General features: G+C 43.9%; 1 protein-coding gene across 1 annotated transcript in view; it reads left to right on the top strand.

Moving 5' to 3' along the window:
• Positions 1-992: 992 nt before the first annotated feature.
• Positions 993-27,462, top strand: part of brsk2a (BR serine/threonine kinase 2a) — a 69,688-nt gene continuing 43,218 nt past the window's right edge. The window contains exons 1-5 of the mRNA XM_071545164.1: positions 993-1,074; positions 1,664-1,840; positions 4,829-4,923; positions 22,438-22,523; positions 25,566-25,706. Of these exons, the coding sequence (XP_071401265.1) occupies positions 993-1,074; positions 1,664-1,840; positions 4,829-4,923; positions 22,438-22,523; positions 25,566-25,706 (581 nt within the window). The remainder of the gene's footprint in view (positions 1,075-1,663; positions 1,841-4,828; positions 4,924-22,437; positions 22,524-25,565; positions 25,707-27,462) is intronic.

Here is a 27,462-nt window from a genome sequence, read left to right as displayed (position 1 = left end):
CCAGCAGGGATTTCTTGTGCCCAGTAAACACCACACAGTTACATTTTGGCACTTAGTTTTGGTGTTTCTGGGGCAGCATTGCACTCTCCCACCAAAGATAGGAGTAATTCCCACTTGGACCAGATTTTGCATGTAAATGTTTCAGGTTGGTCTAAAACATTCTTTTGATCCCAAGGCCGACAGTCAGTGTCATTTCAATTATTTTCAAAAGTGGCTGTTCACATATGTGCGGCCATGATGAATGAGATGTTCTTCAGAACAGCTGACAGCAAGGTCAGTGTTGAAATCATGAAACACAATTATTTTTGAGGCCACAGTGAACCCAGACGAAAAAAGCTCATTACCAAATCAATGCTGGCACATGGCAGAATGATAAAGAGCAGCAAGAGGCACTGCCAGAAAGCATTCATGTTCTTTCTTTTCTGAAAAAATATCTGGTGAAAGTTGGTGAATATCAGTAACCGACATGGCAAAACTCCATGTACATGTTCATACATTGCTTTGTTTGTCTTTGTAAATTAAGTCTTTCCATTGACGATAACTTACTACACAGTCATGTTTATACTCAATGCTTCTTTCTTTCATTCTATTCTTTCATTCTTTTCTTTCATTCTTTTTTCTTTCTTTATTTCTTTCTTTCTTTATTTCTTTCTTCCTTTCTTTCTTTCTTTCTTTCTTTCTTTCTTTCTTTCTTTCTTTCCTTCTTTTCATCTGTCCATCAGTTTGCTAGACTGCCCCTTTTGAGTGGCTGGCTGTGAAGAAGCAATCAGCTCTGCCTTTATCCCCCTCCTTGCAAAACTTTATTATTCATCCCCGATTTGTCAAAGCCAGCGGGGCGATGATTGAAACCATGACGTCGAAGCCAGCAGCTTCCAATACAGCGCAGCAAAACGCCGCTCAGCTCCGGCGCTCAGTGAGCCGTGGACCAAAGTTCTCATTCTGTGTCTTCCTCCAGCGGTCCCTCCACATTAGATCATTAATCACAGAGGCGTATGGAAACGAAGGAGTACAGAGCCGGGATGGAGGCCGGGGGTCAGTCGATGGTGGCCTCTCCGGCCCATAAGTCCCTGGCTGGTGTCATTATTCTGACATTGTTGTGAAGGCGAGAGCTTTTGATGCTATTGATTTGGGAGGAGGGCGAAGGAGAGGAGGGATCGATGCACTTGCTGATTCAGTGGCGTGGCAAACTCGGGTCAGCTGCACAGCCCTGATTGTGTATGTGTGTGTGTGTGTGTGTGTGTGCTTGTGTTTGTGTTAATGGAAATTATACCAGTGTGTGTGACAATTCCAGTGTGCATGTGTGTGCCCCTGGCCCAGTTAATATATTAGTTCATTGTGACACTCGTTAAGGGAGTGCAGTCCTACTCCCCAGAGAGAGAATAGCAAACAATCCTATATCTTTGCTTTACGCTCTCTCACTTCACCCACACAAAGACATCAACTGTACACACAGATACACGCTTACATGTACGGGCACGCACATATATACACACACACTTAAAGTTATTGTTTTGCCTTTTGAAAAATAGCCGGATGGAACTACAAGAGATGAAATTAAAATGGAATCTAATACACATGCTTACTCACACACACGTACACACACAGTGCCAACTGCAGCGGTAATCTATTCTCCCGGCGAGGCTCTGATCCTTTGTGCTCTCAGTCAAAGCCCTACGTTTGAAGCTATGTTCAAAGCCAGCCTACCTGCTCAGCCCAGTCACATCCAGCCCCAACCCCCTGTGCCTTCCTGGGCTTGTCCTGCGCACCCTCCCCCCTGCCCTGCCACTCCAGGTTCAGATCAGCTTCAGGTTCACCCAGAGCGCAGAGGGTTTCCCCCAGGGTGTCATCACAGACAGGTGAAGGGGGCATAGGGACTATCACACAAATCACCCTCATTACAGGAGATTAGACAGAAGGGAGAGAGGGGCAGGTCTGATCTGGGTCATAGAAAGGCAGAGGTTATTTCTTAGACTTTACACCCTGCTGGAGAAAACCGCATGTTGGCGGGTCCTTATGGCAGCAACAGTTGACTGTTTGAATTTTGGGGACTTCAATACCCAGAAATCATGCAACATGATGTCATCAGGTGGGGGTGGAGGTGCTGAAGAACATCTTTTCGCAAAAGGTTTAGCTATTGTTGAGGACTCCAGCTTTCTCTGGACGTAGTGCTCGCTTGCTGGTGTTTTGTATTTTGTGATCTTCTCTGTTGCAGCCACACTTTGAGATTTACACTGATAAGACAAAGGTATTTTTCCATACAAATCTTAGCTGTCGCAGCTTTAAACAAACCGCCTCAGTCAAGTTAGTAGGACCATTAGTTGCTTAATGTAAACAATATATGTAACAGGTTGTGCTGTGATGTGGTATGAAAGAGTTGAAAGTGTGCTGTCACTCTGTATTATGGACTGTACCTCTTTCTGAGAGTGCAGCATCTATTCCTATCCATGCCGTGGAGGCAAAATCATGGTCTGCTGTGTTCATGCGCCCATTCCTTTCTTTCTAAATGCGTCCTCTGCTCATGAAAACACAGGCATTGGGGGAAGATGGATAGTGAGGGGAATAATCCAGTTAACTTTCTGTGTGTTTGCGGGCAGATATTTTCTCTTTAATGTTATCATGCTTATGACTATCTCCATGGCAGCCATTAACGTATGATTACCATCACAGTGCTAATGGGCTTCTCTGTTGTTCCTCCCTCCGACTCCTCTGCTTCATCCCCTTTTCCGTCTCTCTTTCTCTCTCTCTCTTCAATAGAGTAATAACTTTCTCTCTCTTTCTCTCTCTCTTTCTCTCTGTTTCTCTCTTTCTCTCTCTCTCTCTCTCTCTCCCTCCCTCCCTCTCTCTCTCGCCTCATCTCCTCCATGTGTCTCCACTCTCGGCCCCCGCGGCCCCTCAACTCCCAAGCCAGAGCCTCACTCCCACACTCCGCTCTCCATTATTGCTTAATTATCTGTGGCCTGCCATTTGAATAATGCGCTCTCTCTCACTTTCAATCACTTTCACTTTTTCCCTTCATCTTTCGCTCGCTCTTTTCCATTTACTTCTGTGGTCCCTTCTCTCCGTGCCCCCCCCCCCCCCCCCCCCCCCCCATCTCTCTCTCATCTCCTTGACGTTTCCATGGCGTCAGAACACTTGTCTCTGCTCTCCTATGTTTCACCGCCTCCTCAAAGCCCATTGACTCGCTGCTTGTGCTGTTTCATATAGAAATCAAACTGTGAGAGAAACAGAGGGAGAGCGAGCCAGAAGCCCACGTATGACTGGTTTATGTCAGCCAGCCAGTTTGCTGCAGGGCATTCTGTCACGTCTCTCCATCTATGTGCGTCTTCTCATTACTCCATCAAACACATGTCTTTTTCAGACGCTTTATAGTTACATTCATTATCTTTCTCCCAGCATCTCCATCTATGCGATAAACTTCAGGCGTAGTATTGGCAAACTTTGGCGAGGCAGAATCCACATCATTCCACTTAGGTGTTTTTGTGAATTGTGAGTAGCAGCCATTGGGGAACTCAAATAATTTACAAGGTTAAGAATCGCCCTCTGAGCCCGCCTGATCCCTGAGCATCGTGGGCCATGGGGGAAATCAACAATAGAGAGATGGTGTTTGTGTCTGCTTGTGTATGGGTGTGTGTGTGTGTGTGTGTGTATGCGAGTTCCTAAGTAATCTGTCTGATACAGAAGTCACTATGTGTGTAGAGCAACGGTCCCTGGCAGAAAATGGATTGGTGCTGTCGTCATGGTTTCCCTTTAACAGACACATGCACAAATAAAACACTTTTCTCCATTATAACTGTATACTCATTGATGTATCCCTGCATGTGTTCCCTGTGTATCCCTGATGTTTACTACATTGTTTGTGGTTGATCGCTTATCTAGGCTACCTGGTGACATTTACTTTGAGGCAAAGCCACCAAGATGCTTTTGTGTTTTGTGAAGCGATTCCAGGGATTTATAATGTGCGAGTTTTGATTTCAGCACTAATGCCAATCTGGAGTAGAATAAGCGACGATGTTTGTGTGGGATTCCCAGTAGCCCTGGCTGATATGCTGCTATTGAACGCTCAAGTGTGTGCGTGTACGTGCATGCGTGTGTGTGTGTGTGTGTGTGTGTGTTTATGAGTCTCTGAGTCTGTATCTTTGTGCTGTGAAATAAAGGGTAGTGTTTTTCTGCTGTGGTTGTGGAAATGCCACATCCTAATTTACTGTACTACAAATGGCTGTGCCGTTGCTTCATTCTTGTCATTTTTGAGCCATGGCAGTCAATAATTTGTCCCATTCATCGGCCGACCATCTAAATCCTAGGGGGTTGCAATGCTTCTGTTTGTTGCTACTACTGTTATTGTCTATTGTAGCGAAATCAGCAGGACTGCATTACAGCAGTTTAGTACATTATAGGAATCAATAACATGAATGTCCCTCTCTCTTACTGCCTTTATGACTCACATAAACCCCAGGGGGCAATTTCTTTAACACACTGTCCACACATTAAATCTCATTATCAGCACTGAGTACATGAGGTCACAAGCCATTTTACGTTAAGTCTGGTCAATGCACATTACAGTAAAATCAAAACAAGTCAAGATTTTAGAATATCAGAATCACATTTTATCACTTAATTTGCCAAGTATGATGAATGCCCAATTTGGCCCAATTTATCTACCCCCCTATATGTCACAGGACTTCTCATACAGTATAGTGTAACTGCATTCAGCTGGCTCTCTCGATTCATCTGCATACATATTCTCTTGTTATTAGTCCTAAGCCTGCGTGCACATGTCTGTGTGTCCTATTGGTCCTAACAGAGTGTGTGTTTCCTGTGTGTATTGCAGGACTGGTCAAGCTCGGAGTCCACTGTGTCACATGCCAGAAAGTCGCTATAAAGATTGTCAACCGCGAGAAACTCAGCGAGTCAGTACTAATGAAGGTAAGTTTACAGCTTCCAGTCTAAAGTGTTACCATGGATATGTGAAGGAGCTACAGCTTTTGCTCTACTTGACCTCTCTTGTCTCTGTCTACCTCTGAAATACCTCTGAAATACTTGCAGTTAAAACACGTTCCATGTACAGTATATGTACATGATGAAGGCAAGTGCAAGTGAAAAAGATTTTTTGCCAGTTTTATAGTTACTTCTCCTGCATACCTATCACTGAGAATAAGGTATGCAATATCCACAGTCCTATAAGGAATATGTTTCTGCCATTGCTAGAAAAGATAAATTAATCATCTAGCCTGATTTGTCAAGTTTCCAAATGAGCACAACTTTTAAAATGCAGCAGGTTAACTGCCTGAAGCTGACGCTAGGAGTTGGACTAAGAGTGAGTAGTGATGGAGTCTACCCAAAAGAGTACACTCTTTGACACATTAAATCTGGAAAGTCTGGGCTGACTGCCAGTTAGAGATTCAGAGAATCAAAATGCACACTGTTTGACGGGATTCTTAAATTTCACTGCAAATCCAGGGCTGATCTTGCAAAAATGTTTGGATCTGGATGATTTATATCACAATAACAAGCCAAGCTCTGTCTCTGAAACATCCATTTTACATCCTTTTCAAATGTTGAGTCAAGGATTCGGCTGTTTGAATCTCACGCCAGGAGTCGGAGCTATACTTGACTCAAGAAATCCCAGGGTAAAACAACAATAAACCTGCCTCCTATAACTATAATTACCCTCACTTCCAACCGCTTCAAAATCTTCTGGGGGAAGCACTCCTATTTATAATTTCTCCAGTTACCCACACAGCCTCTTTTTAGTTCCAGGACACAATCGGGGAAAAAATGCTTTTTTTTATTATGTCCCAATGCTCCTAGCGGGTTGCCTTATTTGGTGCCCGCTCACAATTGGCGTGCTTCTGGAGACGTGGCTGTTATTGGCCCTCGTGTTGATGGAGAAGTTGTGGAGAAAGAGAAGAGAGCATGAAGATAGAGCACGGGCAAAGGCTACAACCTGTAATTGTCTTTCATGGGACACACACAGAGGGAAGAGCCTACTGTAATTGTTTGCTTATGAGCTGGGAAGTGGGGAGCGTGTGGGTTTGCTCACAACACAGGTTAGCTGCAAATGGAAATTCCCTCTGTTTCGCATCACTTCTGTTATTAGACACTAGACGAGAGCTCGGATATTGCTGTTTGATAAACAGTTGGTATTTATCAGCTTCTTGCTGTGTCAGTTTCTCCGTAACTCTTTTTCTGTCACTGCTGTCTCGCTACCGAATTCTCGCTCGCTCTCCCTTATTTGGCTCCACAACCAGTCTAATATTTTCATGAGAGAGAGACAGGCCGTTTCTATTGCCTCTGCGCTCACAGTAGTATTAGCAGTTGCAGCAGCAGCAGTAGTAGCTGGGACCGTTGTAATATGTGACAGCAGAGAGGCAGGTAGCAGGGTAATGTCCCAACCCAGGTGTTCCACATCCCGCTGTCCTGCAGAGGAGTATTATAGTAACAGATGCCGAACACTGACAGGTTTCCGACAGGACCGAGGGTTTTGCTGAAGCTGCAGTTCAGACCTAATTACTGGACTTGGCCAGTGTCACTATTCTCTCAAGTCTGGGTCCCTGGTGTGTGTGTGTGTGTGTGTGTGTGTGTGTGTGTGTGTGAGTGCACATGTGTGTGTATTCACGTTTGTGCCAGCAGGGTTCAAATTACGGGGGAGCCAGGGAAAGCTAAGCTCCCTTGAAAGAGACCCGAGTTTCCCCTGGCAGCAATAGAATGTTTCATTTGGGGCGGTCCCTAAAAATGATAATCAATCACCATATTTCAAATGTAATTTGTACGCAGTGATTAATATTGCAACAAGATAAAATAAATCTGTCTAACTTCAAAGGGAATGCAGCGCTCCACTCTCTCTTCCAAGAAAGTGAATCGGTCGCGGTTTCGGTTTTGGATCAGATGTGCCAGTCTGATGTGTGTGTGTGTGTGTGTGTGTGTTCATCTGCGCCTACTTGCCTCTGCTCATGGTGGCACACTTTGTGTTGAGCAGTGTTTATTATGACTCCAGTTGACTGTCAGACTTCAGTTTATTACTGAAGCAATGGTGTGAGTGAGTGTGTGTGTGTGTGCTTGTGTGCATTTGTGTGTACCATTCCCATGTTGTGGAGGTGATATTCAGTATGTATCCTAATGTTTAGAGCATTGATGTAGACATGCAGCACTGTGTTTGTGTGTACAGTATGTGTACTGATGCATTCATCGACCTCTGATGTTTGTGTTATCACTGTAGCTTATTTGTGAACGACACCTCCTCCATTTTTAGAGACCCTCCAATTCAAACCCTGGGTACCAATGTAGTTGTATTATTTATTTGTGTGTGTGCATGTACGTGTATGCACATCTGTACCTTGTGCATCTACATTCCATGCATTTGCACCCATATAAAACATCCTAAGTGTGGAGATGCATGTTCACAAGACCCCAGTATAGTAAGTTCCCTGGAGCTGCTGTTAGGAACGGCCAAACCAACATGTGCCGAGACACATAAGACACAACACTGCCGTCACACCACAGACTACAAAGCCTCCATCCAAGACGGAGGTTTCTACTGTAGGTGGACAGCTGTTTTCTCTCTCAAATCCAACAGCCACTTTCCCATATTCCCATTGTCTTGCGCTCCATAGTCTATCTGTCTCTTCTCCGGCCGGCCTATGAGGCTGTCAGACTGTCACAGTGATCGGGCTGCACTGTACTGCGAGGCTCACACTGTGAAATGTCACCTTTTAATATGCTAATGTCTCGGGTCCCTACGGTGCCATTAGGGGAGAATCTGACTCTCCTGGACAGGTGTGTGTGACACCGTTGACGACACGCACACACAAGAGTTCATAAGAATGTGCTTACGCGTATCCACGTAGACACACACACGTGCACACACACACATTCACGTGCACGCGCGCAAACACATTCTCTGTGACACACTTCATCCCTCCGTGCCTGTCCTTCCCGTGACTGGCCTTGGGAGTCAGGGGTGTGTGGAGATGAGGAGAGGGGTGGAATTAATTGTCCCAGGATATCTTGAGGAGATATCTTGAGGGGATATCTTTCCTCCACCCGCTGCATGTTGAACTTTATATAACTAATGTCGAACTCTTAAGCCCGCAGCCCCACAGGCGATGAGAGAACGGAGTGGGAAGACGTTGAATTGTCTTGGATAATGAATTTGTCCAAGAACTTTGTGTCAGTTTGTAACCAGTGAATGGAAAGGATGATGATGATTTATTTATTGTTTTTTCAATTTTAACCAGAGGGCTTAACAATGGAGTTATTTGAATAGTGGTAACAGTCTGTCTGTGGGAAGAGGCTGTCTGTCACGTTTCAAATGATGAGAGAGAAAGAGACAGAGAGAGAATGTACAGTATGTGCTCATATGACAGTATGTCAGCAGACATACTGGAACTGAGGCCAAGCAGAACAGAGTGTAAAATGCAGAGATCCGATACAAAGTGAAGCCCAGAACAGACACGGTGCATGTTTGTGTGTCTGTGTGTGTGTGTGTGTGTGTGTCTCCAGGGAGTAGTTAACATTTCTGAAACTCAGCCAGCTCTCTCTCTCCTCTCTCCTCTCTGCCATGTCTTTGGGCCGCAGGGCCATGGGGTTGAGACAGGGAGGAAGAGAGAGAGCGAGAGAGAGAGAGAGAGAGCGAGACGGAGCAAGGGAGGAGAGAGAGATGAGGGACATGCACTGAGAAACCCTGCTGAGAAGAGATAACACAGACGCTTTAGTAGGTACACCACGTCTCTACTCACATTTCCTGTCAGTGCGTGTGAGTGTGAGTGTTCTTTCTTCCTCACTGGCGATATCCCTGTTATAAATACGATCGCAGAGAACTCTGAATTGATCAAAAACGTTGAATGTGATGATTGTGATATTAAATAATAGTGTGATACTTCAATGATTCCTGAAGGAAAACTTTCTTTTCACTTGCCTGCTCTAGAGGGAGGTCAGAGGTCAGGCTCAGCCCCTGGAGCTGGTAGGGATTCAATGTCTTGCTCAAGGATACTTAAGCTGGGTGGATGCTTGCCAGCGCAGTGTCTTGAACCTGGGTCCTTGAAATGGTAATGATGATAACAAAGGATATTACATTTTCTGATATCTAACTTAATGTTAAAAGGCAATTCTGGCCATGGTGAATGTTAAACACATTTTCCAGAGTGCCCTCTCTCCCTCAGGTTTTTTTTTTGGTTTCTTTTTTGTGGTAACCTGCTAGAGGGATTTTGTGGATGGCCTACATTTTCTACTTGCAGCGAATAAGAAACAAGCTTTTTATTATCAGCGGATCCGAATGATTTGTGAGTCTAAAGAATGAATAAAGACTCAAAGATAAACAAAAAAGATAAACATTTCATACTTAGCACCCTATTCTAATCCATTTCTGACAGGATTGATATCATGATGAGTTTTTTTTAGGTGAAATTGTCCGAGCAAGTCACATTAGCATTTGAAGAGATATTTTTGTGATGGTGCTTGATACAGCTATGCCGCTACAGTGTTTTGCCACAGACATTCCTGCTCTTACCCCGTCAAATTAAGGTTGAGACGCAAATGGCGTTGAGAGCTAGGGAAGTTAGTCACATGATAACTGTTTCTCTGGTAACTGCATGTAAAAATCTACAGGAATTTTTGGAAGGGATAGAGAGCATGCTGGAAAATGGACTAGAATTATCCTTTAAATATGATAACAAGTGCACTAGTACTTTAAAAGTACGTGGGTGGACAGCTGGGTGGGGGTTATGCGTGATTGGAGTGAGTGAAACTATGTCGACTTTAAAAACTCCACCTGTTAATACCAAAGTACTGTGGTAGCACAGTGTTGTAACTGTGAGAATCGCTGAGCAAAATATTTAATTCATGCGTGACTTACCCGCTATAGTTAGAAAATCACTGAGCTTCTTCCTGATATGAAGGTGTACTGTGCACATACTGGCTCATGACTGTGTGACCTCTACTGTACTGCCTGCTGTACGAGCGCACACTGCTCTTTAGGGCTCTGCACAGCCTAAAGAGTGCACACTGTAATTCTCCTGTGCATTGCAAATAGCATTACGCATGAACCAACCAAGGAACACACAGAGCCTGGCTCTTATTGAGGTGCTCCTCCCATGCACCTAATAATGACGATTACGTTGATGATGATGACAATGATGATGATGACGGGGAGGAGAAAAGGGACATTGAGTAGAATCTTGCCACTGCAGTCTACTATGGTCTGACAGGCTTTGCCTGTGAGCAGAGGATTTGCTGTACCATATTTCATACTATATTACCTACCATTATGCTGAGTGGAGCAACTTCTCTAATTCGCAGTTTAGTCTCGGGGTGAGTTAAATTGTTGCTAGCCGTTAGCGCTAACAACTAGCTGAGGGAGCAGGGTATCTTTAGCATGCAGCAGTTTGTAGTTGCTGCTGATGCCTGCTCTGTTTCTCCCTCTGAGCCAGTGAGCTGGTGGCGGCTGCTGCTGCTGGGATAAGGACAACTAATTAGCCAGAGTGGCTCTCTCTCCTCCTGAAGCAGCACAACTTCAAAGTCACTCTACTGTCCCCTGGCCCAGAGAGAGAAAGGAAGAGAGAGAGGAGCGATGGAGCGCAGGATGAAGGGAGATAGAGGGTAGGGGGGGAGATAGAAAATTAGAAAGGTTGGGGGACATGAAGTTGGAACAGTTTGGATGGATGCGTCGTGCCGTAGATATCACTGCACAGCTGCGGCGGTGTTTGATGGGTTGAGTTTTATAGCAGCGAGGGTTTCTGTGGTTTGGAGAAGATTTGCTGAGTCTGTCATTGATGTCAGTCATAACATTTCAAACAAGAAGTGTGTGTGTAAGAGAGACAGACAGAGAGAAAGAGAGAGAAAGAATGGGAGTTTGGAGATGGAGTCTGCAGAACCTGAAATAATTGCCCCCTGAAGCAAATAATTGAAGAGAGAGCTGAGGACGGTGCATGTGAGAGCTGAGAACGAGGCACGGCCACAGCCAAGGTAGCTCAGCTGCATCACCTCAGATGACACTGAATTAAAGGCGATCAATACTATTTGAATTTATGATATCTTATACACAGATAATATGAAAAGAGGATTTTGCCTATGCTGAGGTGATATGTGATTCGTCTGTATCTGTGCAAAATAATCTGTGTCTGCGTCTGCATCTGTGTCAAAATAAGACACACGAGAGAAAGTTGTAGTCGGGGAGACGGCTCGACATTATGGCGATCATGTTCCAGATGCATAGATTCTGAAATAACAGCAGAGCATTAGAGAGACAGAGAAAAGCGACAGATAAAGGTTGAATGCAGAGACCGACAGAGATTGCGGTGGGCGGGTGGGAGCAGAATGCCATGGCCTCAGATGAATCACACAGGGTCTAATCTTGTTATCCCGACACCTCAGTGACAGCACTGTACCATTCTTCCTCCGCCATCTCCACTCTCTCCTCCAAATGATTATAGATTGGCCATTCTCTCCTGTCTCTGTTGTGCCGCGAGTGGGTTGGATATAGAAATGCCTCCAACCCGCACACCGCCTCTTTAACTTTATACAGTGTGTGTTTGTATGTCTGTGTGTATTTGTGTGTGTGTGTGTGTGTGTGTGTGTGTGCGTGCACGTGTCTGTGCCACAGTGTATACGGCAGACACCCTGTAGAATAAATGGGTTTCATACGTTGTTCCCCTGTGCATTGATCCATCAGCTTTGTATGGTGTTGAGCCAGAAGGCAAGGCTTAGCACACAGTTTGATCTTAACAGGCTGGCTGCACAGAAAGACTGTAGAATTACCTACTCTGTTTCTCTGCTGTTTGTCTGCTGCTTCTTTCACTCATTTCCGCCTCTCTAGCTGTTTCCACCCAAGTGTCAAGCGAATTTCAACTCTTGAAATATTGAACAAAAAATAGAGAATTAGGTGAGTTGAAGAAAATATAGCCTAGACTTTCTGAATGTAGAATATAGCTATGTTAGGAACCACATCCGTGAGAAAAAGAAGGTGATTATTTAGTTGTCAAATGCCTTTCTATTGCTATGTATCACATACTTTCTTCAAAAAGCATTTTCTGTCTCAAGCGAGCGTGAAAACCTCATTACGATATTGAAAATCAATTGAAAATTCCTCACTCTCTTTTTTCCCATCTTCTCATCCTTTATCCCTCTGTCGCTCACTCTTGCATTCTGTAAAACCTTAATAATAATTCTGTGCATTATACAGGGTCTGTAAGGCCTCACATAGCCTTTTGTCTGTTATCAATCAATATGGAGGTCGGTCACCATTCTACATCCTAATTTGGTTTCCAATCACCACTCCCGAATCAATGCATATCCAGTTTTTCGCTCGGTCTTCATTGAGCGTCGATGAGGCTCTGTTGAAGGGGAAATGGGGAATAGATTTTAGCTACAGGGCACAAGATGTTTGGGGATTGTGAAGAAATGTCAGCTTTAGCCACACTTGTGTCCCATTGGGCTTCATGCTAAATGCCACTGACTGAGCACACCCAACTTTGCCGCTTATGCAATTCTGACTGGTAGTTTGGGATCTAACACTTCCTAGACAGACATGTAAAACTGTTACTGAAAATATAGATTTCTGTTCGCTGTGGTGACAAAGATCATCAAACACACACTCAGTGCCGTTTGACTGATTTTACCTCTCATGTGTCTTCTTATCGAGATAAAACAGAGAAATAATGAAACGGAGGAAACAGAATACAAGATGTAGAGGGATCCCCCATTGAGCTCGACAGGAGACAGACAGACGTCTAAAGCGATGGCATTTGTTTCTCCTCTTCAAAGGCAACAGCCACTGTGTTCTCAGACAGATGAGAAAGCCTTGTTTGTTTTTTATTTGTTGTTGCTTTGGTGTTGTTTTTGTTTTGTTGCATCTTCCTTTGTGAGCGTACGGCACATTTTATCCAATTCTTCTTCTGCCTTTAAGTGGAGCGATGCTTCACGGGGAGATCAGCAAACTTCCCCTTCAAAGTTTTCTTTTCTTTTTATGTCTGCTTATTTGTTTGTTTTGCACTGGGATTCCTTACCTCCTGATATTACCTGTGGACCCACTGAAGTTTATTTTGTGTGCGTGTGTGCTCAGCCAGCGCTGGCTTTGTGAGTATTGTAATCATCTTTTTTCCTTCCCGTTTGAGTAGAGTAGGGACTGATAATTGGGTTGGTACATCACGTTCCCTCATGTGGAAAAATTTCCACTGTCCAACCTCTTTTTTTACTTCCAAGTCTATCTGTCTTTTTATATTGTGCTGCTCCCATTCACAGACACAAAATTCCATTGTCCTGCATCTCACCATGTTGCCTTTTTCCCAGCAGCCCCTCACTTGAGTGCTTGTACTGTATATTGGCCTGCGCTGCATCTTAATCAGAGATATGCACCTGCGCTGCTTTGCCATTCTCTTTCATTAGACCCTGATAAAAGTACAAATGCAGACAAAGTAGCACAGGAAAAAAATGTAATTTGGTTGGGACAGTTGGAAATGCATTGGAAGTGTTTGAGTGTTGTACAAGAGTGAGGAAAGTAGCTGTTATAAAACACAGTAAAGATTTGTGTATGTGTTATGTTATGTTATGTATTATATGTGACAGTGTGACAGAGCTTTGCTGTATAGTAGCTTGACAATGACGTGTGTCACAGTTTGACTGATGATGATGCATGACTATCATATACACTGCTGTGTATATGATATGTACATATACCATGCCATCATGGGAGCTGCCTGCGTGTGTGTGTGTGTGTGTGTGTGTGTGTGTGTGCGTGCATGTCACAAACCATCACATATATGTACCATAAGTGATACTGCTTTGAGTGACAGCTCCTGACCATTGCCCAGTGACTCAGATTCAACAAAGACACACACAGACAAGTCTTCCATAAGGTTCTGTTTGTCATCTTGCTGGAGGACATGGTCTGACTGCCTCACATCAGGCAGACAGGCTTGTGGGGTAATTCACTGTTTGTGGACATTCAGGCCACAAAGAGCATTGACAGTAGTACACAGACTGTGCACACATGCCAGCTTGTACTCTTGTACCCAAATTGAATAAGGCTTTTAATGCTTATGAGCCAGATACACCCTGAAAATGAAACAATTACAAGCCATTCATTAACCGCATGCATTGAGTGCTGCACACACATTTCAGGCGCTGCCAGCATCCGGCACCCATGCTGGCCACACAGGGTCTTGGCAGAGGATTTGGGCTGTGTAAAATGGGACTCGTCACATTTACCTGACAATACAGTGCTTGTAATGTGGGGGAGCAAATTAACACATGTGGTAGCGAGATAATAGATGCTATGAGCTTTCCGCCATGCAGCTGGCTTTGTAATAAAAAGCTGAATGTCACAGTCATAAGTTGTTTCATATTGAGAAGATGTAAAAGCATTGGAAATAGGATAACAGTAGCAGTATTAATGATGTGGTGGTGTTGATACTATTACTATTATACTATTACCACTGCTGTTACGAATACTAATACTAATAATCTGACTGATACAAAGACAGATTCAACATCTTTCCTTATCTGCTGATTATGCTATTAACTCTGCTACTTGCTTCCACAAAGCTTGAACAGGATATGCATACATTTATTTGTGAATCAGGCATAAATTTACTGCTTTTAGCTGTTGCAAATAAACAGGGCATTTGGCTCTGACTTGGCAGTGTTAGTGAATTTGGGACAGATCCTTATGTAAATTTGGGCTTTGTACGGTTGAACATGGCGAACATGTACAGCAAGACACTTCATCAATTCCTTCATCTTAGGTCCCTGTGGGGATTGAGAGTGTTTGCTAATGACTCTGCTGTGCTTGCACACACAAGAGCGTGGCCAAACACACACACACACACACACGCACACCTACACACACACACACATGCCCACAAGCACACATATATATGTTTACACATGCATGCACTCAATGGGTGTTTTTGCACATATAGCTTGCCGTTTAGATTTGTATTCATATATTGCACCATCAGAGCACAGTTTGCCTTTTATGTGTCAAAGACTTGCTCTCAGTGTAAGACCTAATTAACAAGTACGGAAACAAAAGCGTGAAGCTGAATAAGTACAACTCCCTAATGACATGATTAGGGCAATTCTGAACTTATTTAGTGAGTTTTATTACTAGCTGAGCTAATTTGAGTTGTTTCAGTTGACCAGTCTTACCTACCGACCTGGTGTCTGTCCGGCATCGACTCCCTTGCCCGACTAACTATTGATCAGGCTCATGTGTCAATGAATAGGCCATGTATTCATGTATGGAGATGATTAGTGAGGCAGGTGAATCACTGTCACCTCATCACCGCTGTCTGCATGAATTACTGCACTAATTACCGAATGCATTACTGGTTTACTCATTCACTGCTCACTTTCTTTCTTTTCATTAATTTACATCACTTTACATTTGCCCACACAAGCACATGGGTGCTGTAGTTTAATTATTTAGAGTTGCATTTTACAGTTATCTCACATGTCTTCTGTTGTCTTGTGTTTTGACTGTATTTTGTGTTGACATTACATGACAAAATCACATCAGTGTTCCCCCTAAATGAACGCTTTTCAAACTTTTACACACACCACATTTTCATAATTCTGTTATTATTCTATGCTGTAATACAGTAATATTGTTTACTCTGATCTTACACTGATACTCAACTAGACTACAATGTTTAATCAGCCAACATTAAACATTAACATTAAAGGGATTTGTGCAATATAAGGTAGCAGATGGCATTTAATAGCATTTCTCCAGAATACTTAGAGGACCCATTTTTATCTTCCCGTGCCGCACATTTGGTACAATTCCCTCTACCTCACATGCAAATATAGGCTACCTTAAGTTATTAGATTCACATTCTTATAACTAATATAGATGACCTTCAGATCTAATGATTACATCCTGTTCCACACTCCACAGTCTATGAAAACCAATTCATTAATCCACATTTCCCATCTCCCTACAATCCAAGGTCACCTTACCAATCCTCTCCTATGAATTATCCCTTGCTCTGAGGGAGTGACTGACTGACTGGACGAGTCGACAAAAAGACTCTTCAGATGGCGCCACAAAAACATGGCTGCCAAAGGGATCGACTGCCTGGCCGTCACTGATAAATCACTCACCCAGTAGATAGCTTGTGCACAAACACATGCATGCCCATGCACAGAAACACACACACACAGACAAGCACACTTCTTACCCTCTCCCCAGCCCCACCTATCAGTCCATGCAGAGGGTTCATAAGGGGTTCATGATTGTGCCCTTTGACCTCAGGGTGTGGAAGACCTCCGCCATTAGACTCTATTACGACCAAGGTCATCCAGGGACACGTCTGTTACTGTGAAATGATGTGGCCTGCCACTGGTCTAAGTGACAGGCTGATGGATCTGTCAGCAGCCAGGCACACATCACACACATGATTAGAGAGATAGAATGAGAGTAGGACAGAATAAATGAGGGGTAGGGGACAAGGAGGAAGAGGAGGAGGGTCAGAATTGGCCTTGGGAGGGAGGGGTAATGAGAGATTGGAAAGGGAGATAGAGAGATAGAGGATGGGGACTAGCAAACCAGCAGAGACTATTTTGTCCAGATCGATTTACATGTCTCTGGCATTGATCAAGCTCCCCCGTGAAGGGAATTTACCTCCTCTTCACAGAGGATGACTGATACAGTGATTATCAGAAAACCCTGCTGCGCTGACTCTGTGTGTGCGCATGTGTGTGTGCCTGTGTGTGTGTATTTGTGAGGTCCACAGGGTGGAGGGAGGAGAGATAAACAGAGAGAGATGAAGGAGAGACAGAGATTACTGTTTTTTCAGTCCAACAACTTTGACTGGAATGGAATCACACAAATATGATTTTATTTTGTATTCTATTTTGCTCTCAGTGGGACTAGCTCAATACTGAAAGATAATATATCTACCTAACGCACACACACACACACACACTCACACTTATATGTACACAAACGCGCGATTGAAATATATTCCCTCACCAAATACTGTTAAATCCACTGCCCGGAGCCTGTCTCCGTCAATTTCGAAACCAATTTTGGATAAGCAGCCTCTCTCAGGAACACATGTTAATATCGTCCGGCAGGTAGTGGCCATGCCCTGCACAGTAAGTACAGGAGAGTGTATATACACACACATACAAACCGGTACATGCTCGCCTCATTGTGACAGATGCCTTTCTAAGAATGTGCAGACAGCGTGTGTGTTTGTTTGTGTGTGTGTGTGCGTGTTTGTCCTTGAAACTCACGGGGACTTACTCCTTTGTCCTCCCCCCCCCTGGTTAGGGAGACTGACTGACATACAATACCTAACCAGCATCTAACGCCTTAACTTTCCCATACATGTGCAAGCACGCACTGACACACACACACACACACACATGCACGCACACACACCAGCTTGGCTACCCTCGGCAGCTTGGCAGAATACACTGATTCCGTCCTACTGGCTCACTGACCGACATATGGATGGATGGAGGTGGCTCGTAGCTTGCCATGATCAGCGGTGTGTGTGTGTACAGTATGTGTGCATCACGAGCTCATGTGTCCACATGTCACGAGCACGCATGGCTGACGAGCTGACTGGTTTTGTCTCCGAGCCAGTGGCCACGCTGGGCTCTCCCCTCCCCTCTCTCCTCCCCTCTCCTCCTGCTCGCTGACAGTCTGAGCCAGTTCCCCTTCTCCTCCTGCCATTACTCCATCCATCCATCCATCCATCCATCCGTCCATCCGCACCTGACTCTACCTGCAACCAGGTTATTCTTTCTCCTATCCGTTTATCCTCTGCATCTTTCTCTCCACAGTCCTAAATCCCTCATTCCTTGTTTGTCACATGCTTTTAGCTCATTGCCTCCTTCCCATACCTCTCCTTATTTCTCCACTTTCCATGTGCTGTTTGGTGCATGGTGCTGCTAAAAAGGTTAGCCTTGCCGCGTGTTGTGTTAATTAGCAACAAAAGAGGCTGCAAGACTCAGGGGGGCAAGCTGGCACTGTAGTGTGCTCTCTTTCTCTCTCTCTCTCTCTCTCTCTCTCTCTCTTTCTTTCACTCTTCTCCATTGCAGAGAATTACATTGCTTCTCCTTTATCCATTCCATGCTCACTCCTCCTCTCTTTCTCTATCTCTCCTCTTTTGTTTTTTTTTATCCACCCAACAGTTCTTGCATGTACTCCAGCTACCATGTTAGCATAGCCACCCCCATTTTTATCTGACACACATGGCTGCCATGTTGACTTTGATCCTCAGATCTCAGTATCAAGGGACCATTCACTTGCTCGCCTGGGGGAGGTGACAGAAATGTCTGTGTTTTCCTTCTGTGTGTATGAGCGTGAAAGAGAGAAGGGCGGGCGAAAGAGTGAGAGATGCAGTAAGTGGAGAGCGAGAGATGACAGAGCCTGTGATCCAATATTTTCCTCTCTGAGGTTTTGGGCTGGTTTCTCTGTTCTGTTGCTCTGTGATGTGTGTGACATGAATCTAATCTCTTTGCGTCTTTGTTGTTGCCTTGCTGTCTCTGATCTTCTGTCCTCCATTGCTGGGCTCTTAGCCACGGTGACACCATTGATAGAGCCAGTTGTTTGTTCGCTCGTCCATTCGGTCATCTAAATCCATTGCTGCGACGGTAATTTAAGAAATCAGTAGTAAGCTGGTTAAAATATGCTAAAATGGTGCCCATCATCTGAATTTGGAGTGACACATGTGAGTATCAGAGAACGCCATGCCAAATTTATCCAGTTGGGCCCATGGCCATCCCACCACTCCCCAGCTGTCCTCCAGTCTTCCCAGTCCTCCTTGCCCAACTCCACCCAGCTCTCTCACATAGCCTACATGTTGTGTTGCGCTGCCCCATAATAACATACCATCTGCACCTGCAAATTACACCATAATTGAGAGTAATAAATTACATTAGATGTACTATCAAACACAACAACATCAGTATTAAATTCTGGGGTGAAGAAAATGGTTCTCTCGCTTTTAATTTGCAGGAACAGAAGGCAGTTCCTTGGGGCCCGGTAGCGTAAGATGTCATCTGCTGTTTTGCTTCAAGATTTGTTAACTAACAAATTATCATTCATAATTGACATGCTTATTATTTGAGTTAAAGAAGTTTCTTGTTTGAGACGCACAACATCCACCATCTTGGTTGTAGTTAACGCCTCCACAGGAACCACCGCCACACCATGTTTCCAGCCTATTGATCTATTTAGTGAGACAGGATATGACACTGATAGGAAACCCCGTTGGTCGAAGCATTGCCAATCAGCCCCTCTGCTGCCAGGCTCCTGCTCTGACCTCTGCGGCTAATGACGACCACTCCACAACGATAACCACCGTAATCTACAAGACAAATTATCTCCCCGTCAAATAGCCAATTTGGATTAGTGTCAGTCTTGCGCTCTCGCTCGACCTCGGTTTCTGATGAGGTGGTAGAAAGAGAAGGGTTTTTTTTTCCCCAGCCTACTCTCCCTCTTGTTTCTCTGGCTTGGTTATCGGGCAATCGAGCACACAGGCAATACACTGACCTGCCATAGCTGACCTCAAGAAACAAGAAAGGTGAAAGACATGAGGGAGAGAGAATGGTCTTTCCTACCTGATTACCTCTCTACGTCTTTCATTATTCACCTTGTCTCCATTCACTTTTTTGCTCTCCTCTTTCACACACTTTTACTTTCTTTTCCAGCAATCATGTGTAAAGAAGAATTTGTGTGTGTGTGTGTATCCGCATGCATCTGTCCACCCATCCATCCATCTATCTGCTTGTGCGTGTGTGTCTCAGTGAAGGGTGTCCAAGCGGCTGCTAATAAAGGCTTAATGAAGTGCCATGGAGATATGGAGATTGGAGAGAACTGTCCACACTCGCAGATGTGCAAGTTAATGAGATAGTGTGGAGCCACGTACAGGAGCCAGGCCAAGAGAGAGGCTGGCCACCTGGCATTTAGATGCTACCATGAAGTTATGATGGTGTTGAATGTGTGTGTGTGTGTGTATGTGTGTGTGTAAATGTAATCGGTGTGTTGTGTTCTACTTCTCTGTGCCATGCATGGGAATTAGCACTGTAGCCAATCCATGCCCAGACAGATGACCTAACTCTGTTTTCACATAGGAAGTTAGGTAGAGCAAACCAGAAAGCAGAATGCCTCTGAAGTTCAGCCTCATCAAACTTGCATTTGTCTGTAATAATAGATGGACAGATAAACATATTGGATGAAATTGTGTGGTAGTGACTAAAGAAAGTGAGAGAAAACAGAAAGCAAGGAATGCTGCACAGGTTTACATCAGTGTGTTAATCGTCAACTAATCTTGCAGTAAGAGGGCAGTTGTACAGTTAAGTCTACACATTGAGCCTCATTTCTCTCATTTCAATTAACTAAAAGGAGGAGCTTAGAGGAAGCTTAGGAAGCCGGCTGCTGGCTCTGTAGCATTTAGACAGCTCATCTCTCCCTGAGTCCTGGGTAGCATTAGTCTCTCTGCAGGGAGCCGTGCTGCCAGCTAGCTAGCTAGCCACCATGGGCTCATTCTTAACAACACACCTCAGGCTCAGGTGAGAGAGTGGCACGGTGTTGCGCTGCTGATAGCGCTCATTAGTCTCCGGATTAGCCCCGATTAGCCTAGCCGTTATTCCCACTGATACTCCACGCTAATGCTAATTAGCATTACCACTTTACCCTTTTTAGACAAGCTGTGTGCCTAGCTTCATATTCTCCCATGACTTGATTCTTGGCTGTGGCTTCCACTCCAGTTGCACTGTAATGCATTGTTTTCTTCACCGGCTGAATGAGCTCAAATTCAAAAATGGTTTCTACCATACACCTTGCATCAACTGTAGCTCGCCAAGACTCTTGATAAGGAGTGGAGATGGCAAGGCAATGGGGAAGGGCGGTAAATAATCATCAATCTTATGTCAAGAAGGAACATGAGCCATCTGGTAAAGATCACTAATAGAACCTGTTCTGAAATGAAAAACGACGTGCGAGTATAATAAAGGAGGAGGCACCTGATTTTACGCCCAGTCGAGCAAACAATTTTGTGGGAGTCCGACAAAACCGGGAGCTCAGGAGTCTGACTTCACTCCACATGAATATAAAGCCAAGAGTGTGACACAAAAACAAAGTGAAGGCTGCGGCGCGCGGAAGTGACATAGTGAAATTGACAGGAGAGATGGGGCAGAAAAGCCTTTCACACGCTGTCCTTTCATCTTCCTCATCAGCTGTCAAAGCTAGAGACGGAAGACTGTAGGGGAGGAGAGGGACAACAAGGCCGGGGAATGTATGGAGACATGGGCTGGAGACATAAGAGGGGTCCGTTTGCCTTGCCCTCCCTGTGATCCATGCAGTGGGTTCTGTCACAGTGGGTTCCTTGCTGATCGCCAGTGGCAGGTACACACGGCGACTACGACCTCCGGAGATGCTGACACAAATCCAAACCGATCTGCGCGGTTTCAGTGGAAGCCGACTCTCGCCGGCCTTCAAAAATACTGTACATGCCTCTCAGCGGCTCTGTAAGCAGTAAAAGGAACATAAGCACAAATGCAGACTCTTGTCAGCGCTCTGCTTGTTCTGGACATGGTGTGTGTTGTCTGTGTGTGTGTGTACAGCCGCTGTCTCAGACTGACTGCAGGAAAAAAAGCCTGCTCAGAAGCCTGGGAGAAGCTGATGTACCTGAGTGGACATTTCGGCCCCTCTTCACCCACAGGCTGTACTCTTACTGGACAGAAATGTTAGGATGTGGGATGTTTGACTCTGACAAGGTGTCCTACTTTATGTTCCTTATCTAACCCAGCTGATTTCTGTTCAGCTCAAGCAAACCACTGGATCATGAAATGTGACTACAAAGTATGCGGCAAGGCTTGTTTGGTGAGAGAGGGCGCAACTGTTGTAAGATAAGACAAACACAACCTGTTTTTCTTCAGTTTTTACATAACCAATGTCGCGGCAAACCATATTTTCCGTCTGAGATAGCAGCCTTCTGGCCTGGATGCAATCCAGAGTGTGGTCAAAGCTTATCTCTGTCCCTTCTGCTGGTAGGAAATGCCAGTCAGCTGCTTTCATTGTGACACCTTGGTTTGCTTATCCTACTTTAGCCCTTCTGCTGTTTGTGTAAAGTGTTGCTGAAACATACAGATCGCTGCCTCTCAGCTTTTCTCTGCAGCGGTGACCTGCTCAGGTGACCTCAGGAAAGCTATAAGGTGTTATGAGTTTTGAACTCTATTGGTAAAACCTCATCATGGGCTAATCTGGGATCAGTGTTGCTGTAGGTTGCTCTCCCTGTCACATCTACCGTATGGAAGCAGTATCAAGTAAAGTGGCAGTTTATGGCTAAGAGGGCAGATTAGAGGATGATTGTATCTATTGCTGCTACAATTTTAACTGTGTTTAAGTAACTCTCTCTCTCTTTCCTTCTCTCTTTCCCTTCCTCCCTATCTCCCTTTCCTTCCCTCTCTCCCCCTCTCATACAGGTGGAGCGAGAAATAGCTATTCTGAAGCTCATAGAACACCCGCATGTTTTAAAGCTACATGATGTCTACGAAAATAAGAAATACTTGTAAGTATCATTTTTAACTTATGTCGGTTGATGATATGCAATTATTGATTTTATATAATTGTGACTGAAACCAATTGAATGTCATAATTTTATTGATGCAAACAGTAATGAGCTGCCATGTCCCATGATACATCACCACTCCCCATTGTTCCAGCAAATTAAATTGATCCTACATGTATGAGTGTGCATGAAAGCTTTTGCGGCTCACAGATATCAATACCATCAAGTGTTCATCTGGACAAGGCAGCAGTCTTGAGAATCCCACAGATCATGTTGGCGGCCCAAGGAGCAGTTTTGATCGGTGTGTTATGATCGGAGGGGAACACTGATAGCGTTGGAGGGGCGGATGCTCCATTAGCATCGGCGTGAAGCATTTAATTTGGTTGCACTCGCTAGAGGACTGCTAATAGGGGGAGGAAGCCTCCGTTATGTAAACACCACGACACGCTTATCAGAGGCAACACCACTGCATTAAGCGACATTAGCTATGGAGAGTGGCAGCCGCATTAGTCTGCTGCTGCTGTAACGCACACATGAATACACACACACACACACACTTACGCACATACACACATAGATACATTAACTAATTTTAGCTGTGCTGAGTGACAGGCCTATCAGTCCTTTATAGTAGCCCTCTTGCTCTGCAGAGGACTGTTTGTCAACCAAATTCAATTAGTTCTCATCTTGAGCCTACAGGCCAAATGGGATTCGACATGCAATACTGTACATGTCATATTTTAAGATGATAGGAATAGCAGAATATTATGATTCATCCTGTAATTGGATTATCAAAATCGCATTTTGCGCCTATTGCTTCATCACTTTTGACAGTTGGTCACTAGTAGCATCACAGAAGACAAACTGCTGCACATTTGCATCATCAGTGACTTCAGTGTACGCCGCGCTTGATATGAATGATGTAATTCTGCACTTAATGTTGTTCAGATTCTAACTCAGACATCTTCACTCAAAAGTCAATAATTGATAGAAGCATAGCAGGGCTAAAGCCTGCAAGCCAAGAGCTTTAAGATTTATTATTCTATTGGCACAGATCCCATAAGCTGTATAAATTCTGTCTAAAACTGTATGTGTATGTGTGTGTATGTGTCTGTGCACGCGCGTGCATGTGAGAGTGCATGTGTGTACTAGGAGGTGAGGGAGAAATCAATGCAGTTTAATACATAGCCCAACAATATTTAATCGATTCATATTTCATTGCTACAAATGAATGAGCACATAATGATGTTAATATGAAATTATGTTTTTGAGAATGAAAATATTGTCCCAGAATGTTTGAAAGTCAAAGAGAACAAGCACTCATAAGTACAATTGATTGTAACATTGTTGCAATAAATGATTTCATTTCAGATTTTTACTGCAACGTTGGAAGGCTAACAGAATGATAAATTGCAATATTTGCGAGACAAGTAATTTGCACACCTATACAAAATTGAAATAAACTCTGCACTCTTGCATTGCTGGTGAAAATGTATTGACATTGACATGAAGGTTGTAACACCAAAGCCTCAAAATCTTTTCACTAGTAATGCAAGTGTGTGCAATAGTTTATTTGAAAAACTGCAACACACATAATCAGACAATTTGCAATACTTGGTGTATTGGAAAACACTTTTTAAATGTTCTGGTTTTCAGTTTTCAGTGAGTTTTGAGCGTTTTCATGTGTGTTTATCTACATGTGTATGTGGTCTGGATGTTGTGAATGAAGTGAATGCCAAAGGTGGTAGGTTTGCCATAGCCAGCTTTTAGGCTTCATGGCGTTGGGGTTTAGGGACTACATGCTCTGTGGCCAAGTACAGGTTGTGACAAGATAGTCAATCGATACAAAGCTAAAAATGAGGAGCTGCATGCACACACATATACACACAGGAGGGAGAGAGAGAAGAAAGAGAGAGAGAGTATTTCACGGCCTGTCCGAGTTTCAATTTGTCCCGGTGAAGATGGAGGGTGTTGCGGTCCAGGATATACGAGCGGGCCAGTCCAGAGCAGGGGCACGGCCCCGCTGGCTCTCGGCCCGCAGAGGCAGCGTCTGGCCTGGGTCAGGAGAGATTCATCTCCCCCCTGTCCCCTCGGAGCGCCGGAGCATGGCCACACAGTCAGGATGACAGACTGCCCTCCCACAACCCCAGCCACGCGGGCTGAAAGGCCACCTGAAGAGTGGCTGTAAAAAATGTTATGGCAGGGAAGGTAGTGTGTGTGCGTGTGTATGTGTGTGTGCATGGATGTTTGGGGGAGGGTAAAAGAAGGGGACAGAAAAGGACAGCAAAGAATTCCCGCTCCATTTCCACCACACAGACCAGAATCACAAGACAGGTATAAAGTATCTATACAGCAAAGAACTTTTTCCAATTCTCTCTTCTCCTCTTCTTCCTCCTCCTTTGTCTCTTTCGGTTGAATAACCCAGCGCTGAGACAAAGACTGTCACAGAAGCTTACATCGTCTGTAGCTTAGCAGAATTCACAAGCTCTTAAATCCCTTACGTCTAAGAGCTTTTAGCACAACTTTTCTATCCTTTTGTAGTGTAATGCAACTATATCATCCCACCAATGGCTCCCACAGGAGGTCAGAGGGTGTAGTACATCATCAGCACCCTTCACATGTAGCTGTAATACACTGTTGGCACGCTTCGCTCTCATCCTGGGATGACTAACAGACGACAGTATGGAAACATAAACACTCAACATGATATGGCTCTAGGGAGATCAGCTCATTGATCCCGGGCCTGTGTAAGAGCGCTGTGTATAAGGGCCATGGGGAAACTCTCTTCTCCCCCACTGCTCCAGTCCTATCAGCCTCTAAGGTCAGGTTGTCTGATTGTCTTTCTATGTTCTCTTCTGGGTCCTTTGAAAAAGCCCAGTGGAGAACAGAGTCTCTGTTTTTTGTCTCTGTGAGTGGGATGTTTCCTATCTGTGTGTGCATGAGACTTTCTTTCTAGGTCATTAACTTATTCTATCATTCTCCTTGTTTTATCTATCTTTCATACACCGATTCCCCCATCCCATCTCTCTCTCTCTCTCTCAGGTACCTTGTGCTAGAGCATGTGTCCGGTGGTGAGCTGTTTGACTACCTGGTGAAGAAGGGCAGGTTAACACCTAAAGAGGCCAGGAAATTCTTCAGACAGATCATCTCCGCCCTGGATTTCTGCCACAGTCATTCCATATGGTGAGTCCTATGATCGACGTACACAATAACATCACAAGTACAGGACTGGTTCTAGCTGTTAGTTCTGTGTCTGTGTCTCATTGGAAATGAACAGAAATCTTAAGATGCCCTTTAGATGCCTTTTCTGCCCCTTTCTTTGCTTTTTGGTTTGTATTAGAAAACAAACATAAATTAGACACAAAGTAAAGGCCAAGCAGTGTCATAATTTAAGTCAACTATGACAAAATGAGGTGCTAGTAAGAGAATATTTATCTTTCAAACATTGGTAAAAGTACACTGAGTAAAGTAGAGTATGATGTAGTGCTGAATGAAAAAGTAATGCAGTATTATTCTCTGTTGTTTTACCTTCAGACCCTAACTTACATCCATTTGATACTACTTACTACTATCTATGCTATGAATTTACACCATAAAGATTTTTGTCAACCAAAAAAATGTGGGTAAACTCTATTCTGCAAATAAAACAGTGGGAAAGTAAGTTGGGTGGGTTTTTCCGCCACTACATCGCTGCACACAACAAAAAGTGAGGAATCACAGGTTCTTCACACAAGTGATCTCCCTCCTGGACAGTCATTCAATATAGTTTGTGTATGTACGCAATACACAATACATATAAAAAGATGAAACAATCCATAATATACAGTATAAAGTATCCTACAGTTTCTCCATTTAGGACCTTCAATCGATACAGTACTATAGACCCACAATGCAATGCTCAGAGAAAACTTCTGGAAGACCATATACACCATGCAATAGTATGCAATACTGTACAACACAATCTTCACATAATACTTAGGGGAGGCCATAAAAGCCATGTTCACCATCTGCAATCCATAAAACCCATAGAAAATGCGGCATACTTTATAAACCACCATACCCAAGGGGTATAACGAAAGTCAATTTGGTTGTCATACGGCAATGAACAAATAATGAGCTCCAAAATAATGAATTCTAAAGAGATACAGATTCCTTCCGATGTGAATCGACAATCTAAATTTCAATCAATTTATTCATAGCTTTGGATTGCTGTTTGGTTTTCAAACCACTGATTCAACGTGGAGATTACAGAACTGAGGAAACTTGATATTGCTTGTTATGCAGTGTGCAGTTTTCCTTTTCTTTCCTAAAATGCCCCCTTTCTTACTTCTTTGGAGCTCAGAGAGTTGGTGGAAATACACAGAAACTTCCCAGTCATTTATCAGAATAACTTAGTGAATCAACCATCAACCGGATATATTTCTCAAAAGGAGCTAATGCATTCCTTCTACTCGACTACTGAGAACAGTTAAGCCTAAATATTAATGATGAATACTGTGTTTGGATTTTATAGCACAACATTTTTTAGGCTGTAAAAGCACATTTAGTGATGTGCCAATGTAGACAGAATCTATAAAATTAACATTTTGCGGCAACTTCCAGTATACCGTAGATGACAACCAATTATCATAGCTCCAGTGTATGTCCAAATCCAATACACATGTATCTTTTTTCGGGCTGAGCGGAAATGGATACATATGGTGACATTGCATTACTCCACCAGACACAGCATCGATTCTCACACTATAATGCTGAGAAGAATTCTGATAAACTTGCCCATCACTAAACAGCAAATATATATATATATATATATATATATAACCTTAATTTAATCAGGAAGTCACATTGAGATCGAGATCTCATTTGCAAGTGAGACCTGAGTACATGATAAAATAGGAAAATTTGAATGTACAGTTCATGTACATCAAGTTGAAACAAT

Source organism: Centroberyx affinis, unplaced genomic scaffold, assembly GCF_046629955.1.
Source record: "Centroberyx affinis isolate AG114_WGS23_722 - 3 ecotype Tasmania unplaced genomic scaffold, CSIRO-AGI_Caff_v1 ptg004786l_1, whole genome shotgun sequence".
NCBI classification, from domain to species: domain Eukaryota; kingdom Metazoa; phylum Chordata; class Actinopteri; order Beryciformes; family Berycidae; genus Centroberyx; species Centroberyx affinis.
Note: the sequence above shows the minus strand (reverse complement) of the source record. Positions and strands in the feature narration are given on the sequence as shown.